The sequence below is a fragment of the Pyxicephalus adspersus genome, chromosome 7, assembly GCF_032062135.1.
Source record: "Pyxicephalus adspersus chromosome 7, UCB_Pads_2.0, whole genome shotgun sequence".
NCBI lineage: Eukaryota > Metazoa > Chordata > Amphibia > Anura > Pyxicephalidae > Pyxicephalus > Pyxicephalus adspersus.
The window spans coordinates 44670875-44691970 of record NC_092864.1 but is presented as its reverse complement, the minus strand read 5'-3'; the positions used below and the strand labels follow the sequence as shown (position 1 = coordinate 44691970).

At 33.3% G+C, this 21096-nt stretch overlaps 1 protein-coding gene across 4 annotated transcripts in view; it reads left to right on the top strand.

Moving 5' to 3' along the window:
• LOC140335554 (sodium channel protein type 2 subunit alpha-like) overlaps window positions 1-20888 on the top strand; it is a 91157-nt gene extending 70269 nt beyond the window's left edge. For all 4 annotated transcript variants that reach the window (XM_072418269.1, XM_072418268.1, XM_072418270.1 and 1 more), the window contains exons 21-27: window positions 5360-5482; window positions 11292-11573; window positions 12910-12963; window positions 14025-14162; window positions 14652-14756; window positions 15209-15479; window positions 16771-20888. In XM_072418269.1, the coding sequence (XP_072274370.1) occupies window positions 5360-5482; window positions 11292-11573; window positions 12910-12963; window positions 14025-14162; window positions 14652-14756; window positions 15209-15479; window positions 16771-17966 (2169 nt within the window). In that variant the 3' untranslated portion in view covers window positions 17967-20888. The remainder of the gene's footprint in view (window positions 1-5359; window positions 5483-11291; window positions 11574-12909; window positions 12964-14024; window positions 14163-14651; window positions 14757-15208; window positions 15480-16770) is intronic.
• Window positions 20889-21096: the final 208 nt, after the last annotated feature.

Here is a 21096-nt window from a genome sequence, read left to right as displayed (position 1 = left end):
TTTCTTCAAAGTCATTTGCTATTTGCTAACAATTTTTTAAAATCATGGATCAGATCCATTACAGGTTTGCTGGATCACCCAGCTTCACTTACGAAAGTGTATCCTCTCCAGCCTTGGAGAGCTTTTATAAATCAGGCCCATTGTCTAGTTATATTCTCTACATGGCACTAAAGCCAACATTGAAAAAGGCAACGTCTCAAAGGAATTATGTTAATTTGTATAAATTAAAAGTATCATGTTTGGAACTTTACAGATTTAAAAACACCATTGTGTAGCTGTGTTTGGATGTAGCTATGCACCGGTCCTTAGAGTCAGGACCTCTGAATTCTTTTAGTATCTTGTTGACAGACTGAGGTCCTATGATTGCTCACCATTTGCCTATTTCTCAAAGTGACATAGGGATTCTACTGTATTGCAGGGATGCTGGGAAATGCTTGGGCATTGACTGTTCTTCCTGTTTTAGGTGTCATATGGACACATCCAATTGATCCTCCCACTAATGTGTGAGCTCATTCATAAAACAGATATTCTGTTCACAACTTGGCTTTTATACACTGTTTATATTTACGTAATTACCTGAATTATTTTAGAATTTGCCTTATTCAATTTTAGGTAAAAATGAACTTTAATGGGTAATAAGTGAACTTTTAATGGAATTTAAAAACTTTTAGGGAAATTCAATTTTTCCTGCAACTGCAAAGACCATTTTGATAGAATGTTCCAATTTTACTTGTCATAATATACCTTTAACTGCTGGAATGCACATATGTTTATTCTACTGAGCCCAATCTACCTTTTGAATTGGATTTATATCAAGGGTGTTAGGTGGCAATATTGTGTTTTGTAAACTGTACAACATGAAAGATTCATGGAGCTTTTAACTGGTATGGTCTGTTAGACACTAAAAAATACATGATTTTATTATTGAATTAAAGAATAATTGTACTTTCAGTACCATAATGGTGGTTACCCCACTTCCCAGGCCTAAAGTAACCCACTCTCCCCTCTCCACATACCCCATAGATGTCAGAAAGCAGATGATATGTCCACCCACTTCATAGAATTCAATGGGGCATTACTGTGCAGGCACCACTGGATGTATACACAGAGAAGAAGCTGCAGCTGCGTGCAGCTTGGTGAATATGTGTAGGGAGTAGGGGAGGTTCATTTAGGCCAGGAGGTGGGGTGATCAGAATAACTGCACTTTAAAAATATAAATTTGCTTTTAAAGGTTTATATGATGTAATTGTTTTTTGGACAATGGATGCATTTCCATATATAACCTATATATTTTGGAGGTTGTAAAACCATTTTAAAGTGAAATAAATTATCCAATGCACCACAGAAAGTAATCTGTAAGACTAGGAATATAAAAATTGCCAGTTTTGGAGGCAAACCCTTGGGTTGCATTGCTTAGTACATTTGCAAACCTTGAAGAAGTAAGATAGTAGGTCAGATGTTACAAGGTGTACTGACCACATACTGGCCCAAGTTCAGCAACTCCCTAGGTAGTAAAGCCAAGATCAGGACAACTACCCTGGTAAACCTTTAGAACCAAGTGTACGTAAAATTTACTTAAAAATAGTCCCAACTAGGATTGTTTAAAGAAACAGGATTTTTGCTTGCTTGGGCAAATAAGGTGATAACTGCTTTATTTATTTACTATTTAAAAGGATTTTTTTCATTTACAAAGTGAACATCATATTAACAAAACATTCAATATAAATGTGTCCACAATTACTAAAACAGTGGGCGATGTTTGCTTAATAAAGTTGACTTGTACTCAGACTACTGGAAATTGTTTTTTTTTTACATATTCTAAATGAGCAATAAAAGAACTTTACACCAAACCAAACAAATCTGATCTTTACAGCTGTTTTAATGAAAACAATACAGAACAAAAATATTTCACTGCTGCTCACTTTCAAATGGTACTTTAGGAACCAGTGCAGCAGTGTTTGCTGTAAATGGCTGACCAGGGGCCAAGCCACCAGCAGCCATGCACACACTACGGGTCTGAACTATGGCTTAGAGCTCACAACAAAACCCCTCAATTTCTACAAGCATAAAGGCACTCGTTGATTGTTGTTTATCATCATGGGTTGGCGAGGTTGTGCCACTAATTTTTCCCACAATTCTTTTAGATACAGAAATGCATTGGGACTTGATTTAAAGTGTTTTTACTGCTTGTCCAGCATATGTAGAACAAGATATGGTTCACTATATTGATAATACATACCAGATGCAAATTGACCCAGTCTAATCTATCTTCATATAAATATGTTAATATCATTAGTATCTTTTATGCTTTCTTTATATATGTATTTCTTGCCGCTGGCCAACAAGGATTACTGGTCACATAGACTTTTTACTGAGAACAATGTAATCAAAATAAGAGTGTTTTAGTTTGGTGTATGAGTTTAAAGAATGATGATACTTGTATTTTTGCAAATTTTATGAAATTATAATAATTGTCTGCATTACTGTGATGTTCCTAAATGGCCACTGCAATTGTTAAATACTGAAACATTGCATATTTATTGTCATTTTCATGATATTTAAATGCTGAAATAAATCAGGCATTCCCCACATGTGCAACAACCACAGTACATGGTAAGTACAAAAACTAATAATAACACATACTTTTTCATCAAGGCCAAAGAGCACAAATGAAGAAGCCTTGGAGGTAATCAGAAACATTAAGGTTGAGTGCCAAATGCAAAGGAAACAGTGGTGCTAAAATGTTTCAGTAGCGGGTATGTTAATCAGCTGCATTATTGCCCTTTGACATTCTGTGTGTCAAGCATTGGTCGAAGTTACTGCTTTTGTAAAATTATTAAAGTTATCATTTTTGAATTTAAAAAAAACAAAACAAACTCCTACAGCTGAATCAAAGAAAAAAAAAAAAAGCTCAAACCATAAATGGGTTTGTAGAGGCTGATGCATACAATTGATTCGATCACTGCTTGCAGTATGATTCTAATGAAAGGAGTTAGAGTGGTGTGATTATTTTTGAGCGTGGTTTCATTGTTGTGTATGTCATCTATTTAATTCATTATTATTTTTGTTATGCCCTGTGTTCCATTTGTGAAGAAAAAATCTTTCATTAGAAATCAATTAGTGTATTTACTTGAAAACACAGTCATTTGATATTTTTATCTTTCGTCCCTTCTCAATGAAGTATAATAATATTAGTCATAGAAACCAATATTTCAAAGGAAGCTAAAGTGGCTTGGGGGCCTTAAATGTTTACTATCTGATATTTATATCAAATTTTTATTTTATTAACAAATATTTAATACAAGGTGCACCCCTGACATCGGCCAATATATGTTTTTGAATGGTATAGAGTTTTTTGTTTATTTATTTAGTCTGTTTCTTCTTAATTGACATTTGGTACTGGGAGCGATAAGTCACTATTTCAATTTATTCAGCTGTGTATGCGTAGAGTTATATAGCCTGATAAATGTAGCAAAGAAAGCTTTATCTGTTGGATTGAAATAATAACTATATCTGGATATTTTACAGTTGTATTTCATATTTCCCAGAGTAAATATTTTTGCATTTTGTTGATATATTTACTTTATTTTACATTGTTTAAAAATGTGATTACTTATAAGTCCAGTAATTATGAATAATGGTTATGAATTATTGGTATTATTTTATATTTCTCACTTGCAGCTTGAGTAACCCATGCACTTGAGTTACTTTCCATTACTTTTGCTAAGTGGTTTACTACTTGACTGCAAATAGCTTTGGTAATTTAATCAACTGCTATTCCTTTCTGGTTAATACATTTATAGAGATGATGGAAGGGGCACATACCATTTACAGTTTAGGTTAGTAGCTAATGCTGGATTCTTTTATTAGAAAGCTTAGTGTGCTCTGCAAATTAAATGTCATGGAAGCACTCTGAATTAAATGTTTATTCGTAAAGTAAAGATTTGTATTAGTAAGAACTAATTTATAGACTCGTAAATATTCAATTAAACATAAAAAAACTGAAAGCATAGGGGCCTAATTGTGAAGCATGAAATCTGCTGAAATTTACTGCTTTATAAACAGCCTTTTAATTGTGATCATATTCTTTCAATTTTGTAAAAACAAGCAAAAAATGCTTCTAATCTGTTACATCCAAAAGAAACTTTAATTTTACTAAAGGTATTTAAATATTTTTTTTGCAAGTGATATTTTTTTTTAACCTAAAATACATTTTAAAATTAGCAATCAGCAAAATCTACAGTATACTAATACATATTTTTCCATTCAAAATAAACAATTTATTAAATTGTGACTCTTTTTTGATTGGTTGTTAATATTGCCACAAATATTTCAAATACAATTATTTTAAATCATTAATTTAGATTTGAAAGCTTTTACATTTTTTAGTCTAATTTAAATATTTTTTATACAGTAGTGGCTTAATGTGAGCTTGCTTTTTGAAGTTAATGCCACATTAAAAATAATAAAACATTTATTATTTTTCACTACATTTTGATGTTAAATGTACAATCATAGTTGTCATTTTTAGTGGATCATGTTCTACATAATACCCTTTAGCACAGCCATTCTCAACCAGGGTTCTGTGGAATCCTAGAAGTTTCTAGGGGTTTCTTGAGCTGTGGCTGATTGACTTGCCATCTGGTTTCAGCATAACTCTGGGTTTAATGGTCCAGTGATTTTTCTTGCTGGCTGTGTGCATGGCATTAATAATGCTGCCGTTGGGGGGGCATTCTTTCCACAGCCCCCTAATAAATTAATTTTAGCAGGGGTTCCCTAAGCTCTAAAAATTATTTTAAGGGTTCCTTTGAGTGAAAAGGTTGAGAAAGGCTGCTTGCTCTAGCATACAAAATATTTGATATTTGTTTGCAAAAATACACTAACACACAATCACCTCTCCCTGATTTATAAGGCCAAACCTTAAAAAATAAGGCTCTGATTAATGATGCCATTAATTCTGAACAGATTTCTATCATATCTCTTTTGGCGGTGGCCCTTGGGTATGATCAACTAGCCGCTATTAAATCTCTAAGGACCTTAAGAGCACTGAGACCTCTACGTGCATTGTCAAGATTTGAAGGCATCAGGGTAAGATCTATATACACACAAAGGGAAATAGTGCATAATTTTCATAGATGCCTTCTTGCATTCCAATTTGGCCTTTTAACATAAAAAGGGTAAGAAGACTAACTTTTTTACTGTTTTCCCAACAGGTTCATCATTTTCTAATATCTTTTAAAATTTTTCTTAGGTCACCTGGATTCTTTAAGTATCTTTAATAATATCTAAATTTCTTTAATGTCTGAGTAGAAAAAATGGGAAGATCAATTAAGGTTATTACTTTTGTGTTTTTGTGTAGGTGTCATTGGTTAGCTTAGTAGCTAACGCCTTGGGCTACTCAGAATTAGGGGCCATAAAGTCCCTTAGGACACTGAGGGCATTGAGACCTCTGAGGGCCCTGTCACGGTTTGAAGGGATGAGGGTAAGACCACCTGAAAGACCTTAAGATAATGCATGCATAGAAATGAATCGTGCATGTGAGAAAAAAAAGCATAAGATATGATAAATCCATGCAGAGATGCTGCAAGAACCTCATACTTACTGTTTAGCACTAACAGATATGAGGTAGGATGCTTAAACACATTGCAAAAACCATATGCTATCACAACATGCCAGCTTTTTTCTTCATAATTGAGTCTATTCAACAGAAATAAACTAAGTTGACCTAGGGGTATAATAAAAGGTCTAGTGATGTCATACTTACAATAAATTTAGGTTAGCTTAAATACAACATGCTATGTTTCAAGAGCTAGCTGTACTCTGTAATAATTTATGCAGTTGCAAAGCCATAGACTGCTAAGTCCATACAAAGTGAATACACCTTAAATGCAATTGTACTAAATACAAATGCTAAAGACAAGTATCAATGACAATTACCTTTTGGCAAATGGATGCCATGACACATTGTTAAGTTATATTCATGATATATACTGTATATACATATATTTATACATATATACACATTAAATAAGTGATAGGTGGCAATAGTGCAGATTTTTATTTATTTGTTCTACTAACAAACTGGATACTTCAGTGAAAAAAAGGTGATTTTATTTTTTCTGTTTAATAGACCCCTTGATTTTTTTGTTAAATAAGGCTACCAGACAATAAATGTATTATTCATCGGATGCATGGATGCACTGTCAATGTTCACATATTTGGCAATAAAAACTGAAATATAAGCAATATTTGACCACTATCTGCTGCCATATCATATGTGGTGAATCACTGCCTTAAAAATAACAACATCTGCTTTTAATTAACCTGCCCATTAAATGTACTGAATTGTTTGTAAGTTTATGGGAAAATCTGCAGACTGACACACAAGGGTGCGTTAAGATTGTATTGAAAATTATAGTAGGATGCCACCTATTTTTATTTTTTTTTTAATTCATATGCATTTCCTATTTAATGTATGTGGTGAATGCTTTTAATTTAAAAAAAAATGACTAATAAATCACACAAGTGGAAATTATTATGTTAATGTTTTTTTTGTGTGTCACAAAATGCTGAAAGCTAGGAGCCAGAAGACACAAAATAAGAGACAGTGACAAGGAATTCAGACTATAATAGGTCCAATGAAATGGTCTACATAAAGTCAACAGGCCAGTGTTCACTTTGAATATCCAGTCATGTTTAGAAGAATTTTCTTTGAACATGATTGGATAACTATTAATTCAACTTCATAAAGCTAGGTAAAATGCACTCCATTAGAAAATAAAACTTCATGGGGGGACCTAAAAAAAAAGCTATGTGTTACACTGCGTGTAAGTTATGGGACTGTGGTCATATTAGGGAGGAAAAAATGGATTTTTTACGATAACAAGAGGCTAAGTAAATAAAATAAGAAAAAACAGCTATTTCAAAAATTACATTTTAGACAATAAAAATTAGGCATTTATACAGCAAACCTAACGAGTAAACCTAAAAGTGTTACATGCATACCTGTTACTTTTTTACAGCAGAACTTTTAACACCTAATGATGTATAGATGGTATGATAATTCAAACATAACTTTTCTTGTGTGTCAGTCATTAACTAATACACTCAATTTTAAAAAGGCTCTTTGACTTATAAAGAAGACTTAACAGAGAACTTATTCTATCACTAATTCTCAGAAAAAAATGTTACAGAAATTGTTTAGTTTAAATAAACTTTATTATATGCACCACTAATAGACAAACTAAATTAAAATTTAATGGAAAAGGTTTTAATTCTCATTTCTATTTTTTGTCATTGTTGGTGAAATTGTATGTGCAGCAAGAGTCTCCATTGATTTAATCAAAATTGCAATATTTCAATGCATGCATTCAATGGTTAAAAAAAACACGTAAGCATGGTACACTGCTTGATTTTATGAAGAAATTAGACAACTCAACTTTAAACTAAAATATTAAAGTTGAACTGTCGGATATGCATGCTCACTTGATTGTTCTTAAATTATATTGCATTTCAAACTTCAGGTCCAATGAAAACATTTTTTAATGAGAAACTGTTTACACAATTTGATTCTTAGATAAACCTTGATTATACAAATTAAAAAATATGCATGTGAAAATATGATATTATACAAATTATTGAAAACTTGCATGATTTTATGCAATAATAAACCACTTAATTTATAAAAAAGATAACAAATATTCTTAGCTAGAAAAACTGATTTTCAGTAGCAGTTTTTTATACATATATTTTTTTAAAACTAATTATTTTGTGGTAATATATTTCTCAGGTAACCACAATATGAAATCAAAAGTTCTGATGTATAAACTTGTTTTACAAATATTTTGTTTTAGCTTTTGTTTTTTCTGTATGATGTGCAATTAAATGTTTAAAAGCTGAATAATAGTGTGCTGGAAAAAAGATATAGGTTTCATCCCCAATCATCACCAATCTGTATATTCTGTGAAGTGGCAATTCATTTCTATAGTGCTGTAGAAATTTAGGTTATGAATATACTTTAAAAATGACTACACTTAATATACCAAAAATATTACATAATATAAACAGAAATAAGAACATTGTAATACGGCGGTAGTTTTTAAATGAAAACTTAGAAATGGCTAAGACCAGTATTTATTAGTGTTAAAACCTATATGAACTGATAAAAATTGCATCTTGATTGCTTGATATGCTTCAATGCATATTTTTTTTTATTTCTATGTTTTATTGTGATAAAAGTTTGTTTTCCGGATATATCTTTGTTTAGTTGGTTAAAAATATTACAACATTTTAAAAGAAGCAAATATTCTTGTAAAACAAATTGACCGAATCATTATTTACACAAGTGCAAACTTAGGATTTAAAAGAAATAGGTGATATGCCTTATTGATTTTCAGTTTATAAACTATTTTTAGCACCTTAAAGTTGCAAATAATAACAAAAAAAATAAAATAAAATTTCAAAGTAAAATAAAATGCAAAAATAAAATTTGAACGAAACGTAATATTTTCCAAAACAAATTTATTATTTTTAGGTAGGTTAAAATATTAATTAGGTAGGTAAATAATATTTAATTGATTAAATATTATTAGGTTGGTTAAAAAATACTATTTAAAACATAATTAACAAACAATATTAGATTTGTTTCTTTAATTTTTTTAAAATATTGTAATGTGAAACAAAAATGATTAAGTACTATGGTAATCTTGGTTGTCATATGCTTAGAAGTAACATAAATTTAAATATTATTACTAATTTTCTAATATACATTTAGAGGCGTTCTATGAATTGGTAAACAATTTTACATATGGATTGAAGATTTACATTAAAAAATTTCAAACATTGTGAAATAGTTATTCTCAGTAAGTATAATTTTTAATGTCAATTTTTTTCGGGGGTAGAGCTCATCTGTTTCTGACCATGCTCACCGAATTGGACTATCAATGCAATTTTGTCCATAATCATCTTCTTAGACAGGCATAATCAATTACTTATTTGGGGTTTAGTTTATTAGTAGTTTAAACATGAACTGAGGAGGGTTTCTCTTAATATGAAAAGTCATACTGACTTGTGGATTAAAATAAACCAAGTTTACTATAATAAAGACTGCTAGGGTATGCATAAAGAAAATTTTACTTAACTAGTACATAATGACCCAATAACAATATAGTTATAATGTAATTTTTAGTTTTGAAAATGTGCCACTTCCCAGAGTTTAGAGACATATGTGACCATTTATGTATTTGTTTATTGTATTTACCATATTAAATAAAAAGAAAAACCTCAAATATACTGCTGTTTAAAAAAAAAATACATTTTAGGCTTTGTTATATTTTATGTAACTTAAGACTGGTGGTTTTAAAAGCAGGATCCAAGCTTGGAATTCTATTGATTCCCTCTCTGTACAAAAAAAAAATCAAACAGTAAGTATCTGACATCACCCAGACAGGCATTTTGAAATTTAATAAAACTAATATTACCCCTAAAACGCAATTTACCTATCTAATAAACTAATTGCATTTGTTATAAATAGAAAAAAAAAAAATATATATATATATAATATAATATTTTTCTTCTATTTGACAATAAAGCGTTTCATCCGATAAACATTTAATGTTGTCTCATTAAAACTACATATATGTATATATGTATGAGTATGAGACCACATTCCTATATTTTTCATGGAAGGCACCATAAATTTAAAAGTATTGTTTTATTTTATTGACTCTGTAAATTCAGTTCAGATATTATGGCTTATGACTGAAGTTTGAAATTGAATGCAGCAAATATTTTGTCTAAATGGTAACAGTTCAAATCGCTAAGAATGTTTCCATATCAAGAATGAAATGATATCTTAGTGAATACATCATCACTGCGTGCCTGGCTTTGAGCACAATAGTAGCTACTAGTGCAGCAGTTTGTGAATGATTCATGTTAAGCAATTGCTTGCATCAGGAGTTTTTCATTTCCAGAATTATTCTCATCGGCATGATTACCTAACATGTTTCATCTTTTAAACCATCATCTGTTTTGTGTTTTATCTATTAAATTTCGTGTTTTAATAAATGTTTTCCTATTGTGAAATTTACCTAATGCATTGATACAGGGTCATTTATCACTATCATTGTTTTGTACTTGTACAAACCTTTGTTGGCACCTGAATCCACCCATATTGTCAGTACTAAATAATTATCTTGAATTGAAATATTGGTGCCTTACAAGTTCTTACAGATGGGCACTATAGATAGATACGCACATTGAAACATGCTTGAATGGGATCATAATTCTGTAAAGTATTTTTTTTTAACGTGTAATGGTTCCATATATATGAGGAAATAAAAGAAAATCAGTGGCATAAATTGTTCAAATTAGCACAATTTACAACTTAAGCCACTGGGTTGCACACACAGACTTATCAAATTCCATGCTACTCTAAGGTCTTTTTTTACATTTCCTGTTGCAGACTATGCAGTATTCTGCTTTCAAGCACTCTCCGAACTGCCGGTACACACCCAGAAATGGCAAATCCTACCACAGGTTAATGCGTTTGCATGTGTTGACCTTGTGTTTGCAGTTGCAATACAGTTCTTACTTCAGAGGAGGAAATGCAATCACATGGCCAGATGCATTGTGGTATTTTCAGGAACTGCACTGCAACCTACTGTAACTGCAATGCAACCAAAGCTGTTTAAAAAAATCGTTGCCAACTCCTCCCATTCGATTGAAAGGAAGCAATTAGGTGTGCCATTGAGTCTGCACTAGAACTGTTGCAGTTAAGCAGTTAGGACTGACATGGGACTCATTTTTTCCACCAAGAAGAAAAGTTGGGTGCATTAACCTCAAACAGTTTTTAATTAATTGGCTTGCAGAGTTTTTAATATTAATGTATTACATTTCTGTCAATGCATTATTCAATCTAATACATAATTTTACAAAATGACCACTGTATCAGAAGTGTTTTATTTCACAATTCATTTGCATGTTTATTTAACACGTTTATTTACAATATAAATGTAATCACCTTGTCATTTTATTTTAACATGCTGGAATTTTATAAATTAGTCACTGTGTATTTATTTTTTTGTTTTGCATTCTGATTTTTTTACATGTTTTTATAAATGATTGTGAAACTCATTTTAAGTGTTTATTTGGACATATTTCTTTCCTTAGATGTTTAGTTTTGTTTATTTCTCCTTTTATTTAGTTTTATTGTTAATCTCATTATCACTTTTTTAAAAGACAATTTAAGCTGTTAGTAACATGTATTTCCTTCCTCTCAATTTTTATACTAGGTGGTTGTAAATGCCCTTATAGGCGCTATACCTTCCATCATGAACGTGCTGCTGGTTTGTCTAATATTTTGGCTAATTTTTAGCATTATGGGGGTGAACATGTTCGCTGGAAAATACGGCTACTGTATAAATGTTACAACAGAAGAATACTTTGATGTTGGTATAGTCAATAATAAATCTGACTGTGAAGCCCTGATAGCCAGTAATCTAAGCGCAAGATGGAAAAACGTCAAAGTGAACTTTGATAATGTTGGCTTTGGTTATCTTGCTTTGCTTCAAGTGGTAAGAAATGATTGTTTTTTTTTAAGCTTTCACTGTCTATTGCATTTTAAATCACCCCACAAAAATTATAAACTGTAGTATTTGTAAATCACTGGTAAATTGCTCTTGATGTACTTACATCAGTTTGTTGTTGTAATGTTTGTTGAGCAATATACAAGCACAACAGGTTCATAATTAATCTTTACTTAATGCAGAATTGCAGTATTCCCCATCTTCAGTATTGTTTATTATAGAAAATATGCTTACTTTTTAATAGCAATCTTCTCTCTAGTCTGATGGCCTCAGCACCACTTCCTACTTTTCCACCAGTGGTGGCGGGTTGGTGGGTATTCTTCCAGAGCTGAATGGTACCCATGTAATGGCCTGTGTGCACCACTCAGTCCTGGAGTACCATAAGCTCATAAGTACCATAAGAAAGGACAGGGCTAGGATGTAGAGTGGAAGCAGGGGACAGGGCCTAAAATTGATATATGAAATAAGGTTAAACTTTAACTGCAACAAAGATGGGCTTTGCTTACTAACAAGAGTGGCAACCATGGGGGCAACAATATTTATAGCAAAGAAAAATCAAATTTTCACATTTTTCATAGCAAATAGTACTCATAGATCAAAGTACAAAAAATGTTGTCTAAAAAAATAAATGACAGTGGTAAAGTAATAGAATATACGAGTTGAACAAAAAAGGGAAAATTACAGAGAAAGGAGATATAATTATTAAGGTGCCTCTGGGTCCCTAGTTTTAAAGCAAAGCTGTGAAAAAAATAAATGAATGTATTTAAACAGTTGACAACATATGAATCTACAATGAATATATCAACATAATTTGCTTCTGCAGTGCCAGATAGCACTCCCTGTAGTATCTCTATGATGAAAATTGGGAATATCCCTTCTCTATCTACAAAGTGATGCACAGTACCTAAGCACCCTATCAGTAGCTCTGGCAATATTACATGGCAGGGTGTGCCTATGGGCATGCAAATATTAATGTCTAAGTTCGCATTTAAACAGTTTTAAGAAGACTTAAGTTACTTTAGCTTGGATTATTTCACACTTTTTTTGTTTCTTATACAGTCTGTACCCATTGGAAAATTTCAATTATACTCTTGTTCTGATAGCAATTATGGATTGATACCTTCTTTTGTTTCTGGTAACATTGGTGATTATAACAATTAGAAAGAGCAAATATGAAGACATACACAGCAAATTTCATTTAGTTATACTTTAGAGTAACATTTGAATATAGGATCACAGGAGTATATATACCAAATATTTTTAGTTGTTTAAAATATAATGGACACTATTATTAATATTAATTACCATTACTTTCAATTTATAGGCAACATTTAAAGGCTGGATGGAAATCATGTATGCTGCTGTTGATTCCAGAAAGGTCAGTTTTGCCTACTGTTTTGGAAACTAACTGGAGTGTTCTATTGTTTGGTGAATTATCATTGACTCCCCAAACCCTATATTTCCAAGGGGAGCATAGGCTGTATGAGACTCTACTTCCTAACTGCTTCATGCAAAAATCTCATTCATAGAAAAGAGTAAAGAGAATTGACGATTCTCCACAGAAAAGCATTTACAGGTAGTCCCCGAGTTGAGGACATTCGACAAATGTACGACTCCTAGATACAAACGGGGCTTCCCTGCTGGTTTGTGTGCAGGACTGAGGCTTGATGGGGGGAAGGGGGCAGTTTGCATGGCTTGCAGAAGAAGTCTGAGCTGTTCTGCAAGCTCTTGTAACTCTTTAATGACCAAGAATAACTTTCTGTTTCTTTTTTCATATTAAAGCACAGCTTGCTCCAGAAGTTAATGAATGTCTAGGCTCCATATTATTTTGCTTAGTTTGTGATTAACTGATGGTGAGGAATTTATACAATTACTGACACCATGCTGCCTATTATTATGTTGAGATAAACATCTGTCCTAATTGCATTTATTAAAAAAAAGTACCTGTTCCGACTTACATACAAATTCAACTTAAGAACAAACCTACAGTCCCTATCTCGTATGTAAACCAGGAACTAACTGTAATTAGTATCAAAGTAAAAAAAAAGGAGGATGTATTTGGGGAACCACAATGTAATATGGGTTGAATGCAAAGCCAAAAGAAAGATCCACCATGAAAATAAAACATTAAAGAAGCACACAGAACACTTAGGTTTCAAGATCTGCTTTAGTGGAAATCTTTGGGTTTTTGTTAACTTGTAAAGTGGTCCAAAGTTTTGGGGATAAGAGTTTCTGGGGATGCTTACCTAATGAGGGCAATATTAAAATTCCAATGCTCACATATGGCTTTACATCTCTACCAGAACCTTTACCAGTATTATAGGAAATCCAGTCTACTTCCCAGCATTCTTTAGTGTTTGCTTGGTTTTCTGGTTATCTTTTTATACAATGTATGTATGTAACTTTTATTTTGCTGAATAAGTTTGTAATCACTTTCAGATGGAAGAGCAACCGAAATATGAAGACAACTTGTACATGTACCTTTATTTCGTCATTTTCATCATATTTGGATCCTTTTTCACACTTAATCTTTTCATTGGTGTCATCATTGATAACTTTAATCAACAGAAAAAGAAGATAAGTATTAAATTGTTACTTACAATTAAAACATATTTATATTGTTTCACTTATTAAATTGCTGCTTAGGTCCCTGTAGGGTAAGATATCTATTTTATGTTATTTTCAATGCACAATATTCCAAATTCCAAATATTCCCCCATAATCTTTGTAAGTTTATGAGTCATCAAACAGAAAAACTGGAAAATTGGATTTATTGCTTGGGTGGGCCTTCTGGTAACACTAGTCAGTTATCCTGAAGTTAAACCCCCACCTCCTTCATTACATGAAAATGCTTACAGACACAGTGGACACACACACAGTGGGATGACAACCCCACCTATACAATGTAAGGCAGTGGTGAGTGTTGTCATCTTGAGAAAGGTTCTAGGGGTCGTAGTTAAGGGGATCAGGTTTATTATTAAAGCTAGAGATAAAAGAAACTATTTGGCAATAGGGTGTATAAAAATAGTTTTTTTGTCATAACCACTTTTGTGTTCTTTCCTATAATTTGGAGGTCAGGATATCTTCATGACAGAAGAACAGAAGAAATATTACAATGCCATGAAAAAACTTGGATCCAAAAAGCCGCAAAAGCCTGTTCCTAGGCCACAGGTGGGACATTTTCTTTAATTTGCTGAAATGCTTTTAAGAATGCAACTTGTAAGAAAAGAAGATAAAATGTACAACTGTCAGATGTATTTAAGTCTACTAGTCTAGAACAGTGGTAGTCAACTTACAAGAAAGAGGGGTCCTCATCTGCAGCTCCATATAGCTGCACATAATTTATAGTACATGCAATGCTTAAAAACTACAGGGGACCATCAACATGCTACATGTTTGTGGTATACAGAAGTGGTTCGGTATATACAAACAACTACTAAAAATCACTGCCATCATCAGTACATTTCACTAAGATCTTCTGTGGTATGATGGACCCACAGCAAGTACCAAAGGACAATAAGTGGACTTATAGGTGGATACTAGGGATCTTCAATATTTATTCTAAAGTAAAATAAAAATAAATAACACAAATTTACCATAACATCTTCTTTTGTGTATTTCAGAATAAATTCCAAGGTGCTGTCTTTGATTTTGTGTCCATGCAACCCTTTGACATCAGCATTATGGTCCTGATTTGCTTGAACATGGTTACAATGATGATAGAGACGGATGACCAGACCAAAGATATGGAAAATATCTTGTACTGGGTTAACGCAGTCTTCATTGTGCTCTTTACCGGAGAATGTGTCCTGAAGCTTATTTCTTTACGACATTATTACTTCACAATGGGATGGAATATATTTGATTTTGTAGTTGTCATTCTCTCTATAGTAGGTAGGTAAATCAGTAACTACAAGGAAGAACATGTATTCAAGCAGTAAAACGAATGACAGGTTGGTTCACCTGGGATTTGTGAAGAAGTGGAAAGCTGCACACTCTGTAGTTGGTAACTGGAAGGAGTTGTTGATGTAATTGAAGGTGGCCTTCTCGTATTTGTTGGGGTGATACCCTGGATGTCATAGATGGCATACCTGGTGATGATGTAGGGAAACAGGGAGATGGGGACAAAGAATTGAACAAAGCATAATCCATACCAAAGTATATGATTCTCTAGCCTAGGAAATCTTGAATATTTTAAACTCCAAAGGCCTTTTTAGAATGTAAGGTTTAAATGTATTGTAGTATAAATATAGCTTGGTATGTCAGTGAGGATGACACAGTATGCCTCAAATGCCTAAGTTGGGCACAATTTTTTTAGTAGACAAAAACACTAATACACTTTATCCCTTTCTGTAATCATAATTAGCAATAAACATATTAATAAATATCATTTAAATAGTGGTAATACTAGGAGAGTCAGTCCATTCATATGACACCAGCCAGATGCAATATAAAAAATGAACTCCAACACTTTACGAGTTCCAGTAGGCTCCCAGAATATTTTGTAGACTTAAAACCCTTTTAAGATAAAATTCTGCTTTTGCTTTTTTATCATTATTTTTTATTTGCATTGCTGCATCTCCTGCAGCATTTTTATCCACTATCTACAAGCACTTGCTTTAACACCAGCAGCACACAAACAATGTCTAGGCAATGTGAGTTAAAAAAACATAAGAGTTGATTGAGATTAGAATTCTAAACTAATAATTTGTAGTTGTGTTCACTTTAAATGACCAATCAAGTGCAGAATAAATAAATTAACTGGAATTTGCATTTTGCATGATTGGACAATTGAAAAAAAACTTACCTATCAAGGATTTCTCAAGGCCTTTATTATTTCTGCCTCATAGTCTCTTGAAGAAGTTTGTATGACACCGTGACAATGCAGGAGCACAATTAGGAGACATTTGTTACCCCAGAATTGGAAATTCTTAAATAGGGACAACATAACAGGATCACCAGATTTAACTTTGATGAAAGCTGGTGATGTATAAAGATTGAAAACAACTTTTGAAATTACATTAACATATTAAAGTATATGAAATGTTGTGTTTAGATGGGTTAAGATTTAAATGAATTTCGCCTCTTTCTAATGGAGCTATCTAACTCTTGCAACATTCGTCATATGTTTGATTCATATATTGTATATAAGCTCATATTTGTTTTTTTCTCCTTTTGTCTATAGGTATGTTCCTAGCTGATCTGATTGAAAAATATTTTGTATCACCAACCCTGTTCAGAGTGATAAGACTGGCCAGAATAGGACGTATCCTGCGTTTAATCAAAGGAGCAAAAGGCATTCGTACTTTGCTGTTTGCTTTGATGATGTCACTTCCTGCTTTGTTTAACATAGGATTACTACTTTTCCTTGTGATGTTCATTTATGCTATCTTTGGAATGTCCAACTTTGCCTACGTCAAGAAAGAGAGTGGTATTGACGACATGTTTAATTTTGAAACTTTTGGCAACAGTATGATTTGTTTATTCATGATTACAACATCAGCTGGGTGGGACGGGTTGTTAGCACCCATACTCAACAGTAAAGCACCAGATTGTGATCCACTTAGAGAACATCCTGGAAGTTCTGTGAAAGGGGATTGTGGTAACCCATCTGTTGGGATTTTCTTCTTTGTAAGTTATATTATCATATCCTTTTTAGTGGTGGTAAACATGTACATTGCTGTAATTTTGGAGAATTTTGGCGTTGCAACAGAGGAAAGTGCAGAACCCTTGGGAGAGGATGACTTTGAAATGTTCTATGAAGTTTGGGAAAAGTTTGATTCAGATGCAACACAGTTCATTCAGTATAATAAATTGACTGACTTTGCCGATGCTCTAGATCCACCTCTTCGTATACCAAAACCAAATAATGTACAGCTTATTGCAATGGATCTTCCTATGGTAAGTGGGGACAGAATTCACTGTCTTGACATTTTGTTTGCTTTTACAAAGCGAGTTTTGGGTGAAGGAGATGAAATGGATAATCTACGTCAACCAATGGAGGAGCGATTCATGGCCTCCAACCCATCAAAAGTCTCTTATGAACCAATCACTTCTACGTTACGTAGAAAGCAGGAAGAACTGTCTGCTGTTGTGATCCAGCGAGCCTTCCGCAGTTATCTTTTGAGGAAAACCATAAATCGTGCTTCCTTTATGTACAATATTGCTAAAAGCAAAGATGCAGACAGTCTAATAACACGGAAGGACGCGCTTAGTGACCGACTCAATGGGAACTCTACTACAGACAAAGTAGACATTACACCGTCAACAACATCTCCTCCGTCCTATGACAGTGTTACAAAACCAGACAAAGAGAAACACGAAAAAGACAAAACAGAGAAAGAAGACAGGGCAAAAGATATCAGGGAGCGTAAGAAGTAACTTTTTGTGGCAAAACGTTTACAGCCTGTGAACATTACTTATGTCAGCAGGACTTCTTTCAGAGAATTATGCCAAACTGACAGTTCTTAAAATTATGTACTTATGGTCAGTGCCTACAGTACGACAGTGACCCCCTGTCATGAATGGACTACAAAGACACTCAATGCCCTTGACTGGAGGTTACTGTTTTAACCTCTTCACACATATAGAGGCTTGCAATGCATCGCTTAAGGATGTTTTGCTGGCCACCTAGGAAGTAAAGGGGTTGATTTCCCAGCTGACACTGCTGAAGAGGATAGTCAAAATGGCTACTCAGACTGTGCGGAATGGGGACCATTTTGTGGGATACAAACCTATTGTTTTTTTTTTGTGTGTTGAACACTTTAGTAAAGTACTTGTATCCACTGTTTGCATTTCAACTGCCATACTTGCCATATGTTTACAAGTTCTATGTTTATGGATTCATCCTTTTTTTGAATTCATAGGTTCTCTACAATTATATGCGACTATTTTTGTAAATGGGTTTTATGTTGGGTATCACCTGATAATAACGACTTCAAAGGTATGGGAACCAGGTGTTCTTCAATATCTTTCTCTATAACATATATGAAGAAAAGAGATTGCATGAACGCATGCCAGGCTCATAGGTCATGCATGGGAAAAAAAATTAAAAAATAAAAACATAGAGCTTAAGAAGATGATCATTATGCGGCACTAATTTTGGGGTGCTTAACTGTTTATGCAGTGTCACATAACTGAAAGATGAAAGGTACTTGTTTTGCCCCATTTTAGCCCTATATGAAGGGGAAGATGGAATCGTTCTTATGCAACAGTTTGGTGCCTGAAGGCATAAATTACATTTACAACTTGGTTTGAGATTTTTTTTTTGACTGCACAGGTTAAAGAAAATCCATTTTTTAGGCTTTATCCTGCATTATTGTTTTGGCCATCTTCAGCTTGTCAGCAAGGTTGACTTTGTACAAGCCAATGGAATTGCCTGTGTTACAGTATGTAAATAGCTCCTTTACTACGTGGTGGATGTTTGAGCAAAGAAATAATGATTTGGGCACACTATTTATTGCATCAAATATGTACCACATTATGTGTAGTTTGCAAGCTTCTGGAAAATATTAGAAAAAAAAAATATTCTGTACCAATATAAATAGTTTGGACGCTATCACAGGTGCATGTTCATATTGCCTGGGCTGCTTATGATGTTTTATTTCCCCACCGTCCAGCAGTATATTATGGAAAGCCATACGCCGTCGGTTAAGTAAGATAAATCGTCAGTGAGGTCTGATTTCTTTGTTGTTAACCTCTTTGCTGCTGCTCTGCAGTTGGAATTGGTTAAGCAATAGTTTGCAGCTTTTCTTTTATGTTCCATCTTATTTTTGGTTTTCCTCTTCTTTTATTTTTTTGCATTCTTTTAGTTTTGCTTTTGTTACAAAACGTTTTTGTATTGATCTAGATACAAAATTGGAAATGTTGCAAACTGCATTCAAGGACACAGAGTTTTTAACAAGATGATTCTATAAATACTGTAAATATTCATTTAGCTTTATTTTTCAGCATTTTGTACATAAGAGAAGAGAAGAAAAAAAAATTAACTAAACTTCAGGGGTTAATGTTGTGGTCACTTTTCGTACTCGCCCACGCTTAGCACTATTAAATTGGAGACTATTGCAAATAAAAAAAAATGAAGAGTTGTAAATTGCTATTTTATTAGAATTTTAGTGGTTTTCTTTTGGTGCACATGCTAAATGTGGAAGCAAATGTGTGAAATTGGGGACCACAGCTTGCACAAGAAAAATATGTTTATATTGAAGATGAATTTTAGAAAACACCGGGTTACATATGCAGAAACTGTGAGATATGCCTGCATCAGGAGTTTAGCCTTCATAGTACCAGGATACTCTGCATACTTGAGCAACAAGTTCTTTCTTAAAGTGATAGCTGAAAAGGTTAAATATAGTTCTATTTTGCTTTGGTTTGCATACAGTTTAGACAACCTGCTGCTTTCCAACAGCTGTGATAGGGCACCTGGCTCTGTATTGGGCCAAATGTGGGCCAAATCACTACATGATTGGCTCATACAAGTTTGTGGGGCCTTAGACCTAAATGAAATGTGGGGCCTAAGTGCTGACCAATAAGCAGCCCCAGAATCAAGGTTTTTGCTTACTGGCCTTACCATTTGGTCAACACTGACGTGCCAGTCACCAGAAAGTTGCCCTCTACTCACAAAAGCCTGAAACAAATCAGAGGCACTTTCTGGATTAACCAGAGCTGAACCAATAACCATCGGAATGCAACCTGTTAATTCTTTGGATACAACACCATAACTGAAGCAAATAAAGTTTCAGTTACATGAAGGGCTTCTAGTGATGTTATTGACCGCATTCCTTTGTTTACTGCTTCGGCTCAAAATGGCTACCTCCATTGTGCCTCTAATTTCCTTTGTGCTGGAAAAAAGGGGTTCTGGCACTTTTGTTCAGCTAACAGGTGCTCTACAAGCTGCAATCTCTAAAATGTTTGCCAGTTATAATTCCTGACAAACACCTTCTAGGAAATGCAGTTTATTCATAGTTGGCAAGCCGCAGATTAGACTTAAATATAGTTTCCTTTTTTTCCTAACAAAATTACTCATTCTACTATTGTTAATTCATGCTGCACTGGAATGTTTAGCCAATGTGTGGGATCCACATGCTTCATTTCTCTAAAAGAACATGACTTTGCTTACGACACCATGTTACCTCCAGTTCTGTTTTGGACACACAATGACATTCAATGTTGACTCCTTTGCTTTCCAGGAATAATGACTTGTAGTGTACTGTGAACTGCATGCAGGAAAATGCTATTACCTAAAGTTACAGCTAACTACATTACAAACAAGCCAAAAGAATAAAGATTACATTTTGTATTGTATATTTGTCTGCTGGGTCTGTGTTTTTATTTTTCAGTCTGTGGATTTATCATACAAATGCAATTTAAAGTTAACATGTAACCTGTAGATATAAGATAATACCCAACCTGTTTAGCTTTAGTAAGATTGAGCAATGGCCTTGGGCACCTTTTAAATATTGCATACAGTCCTTAGATGATTGATTTATGATGATTACTTTAAAGAAGGGAT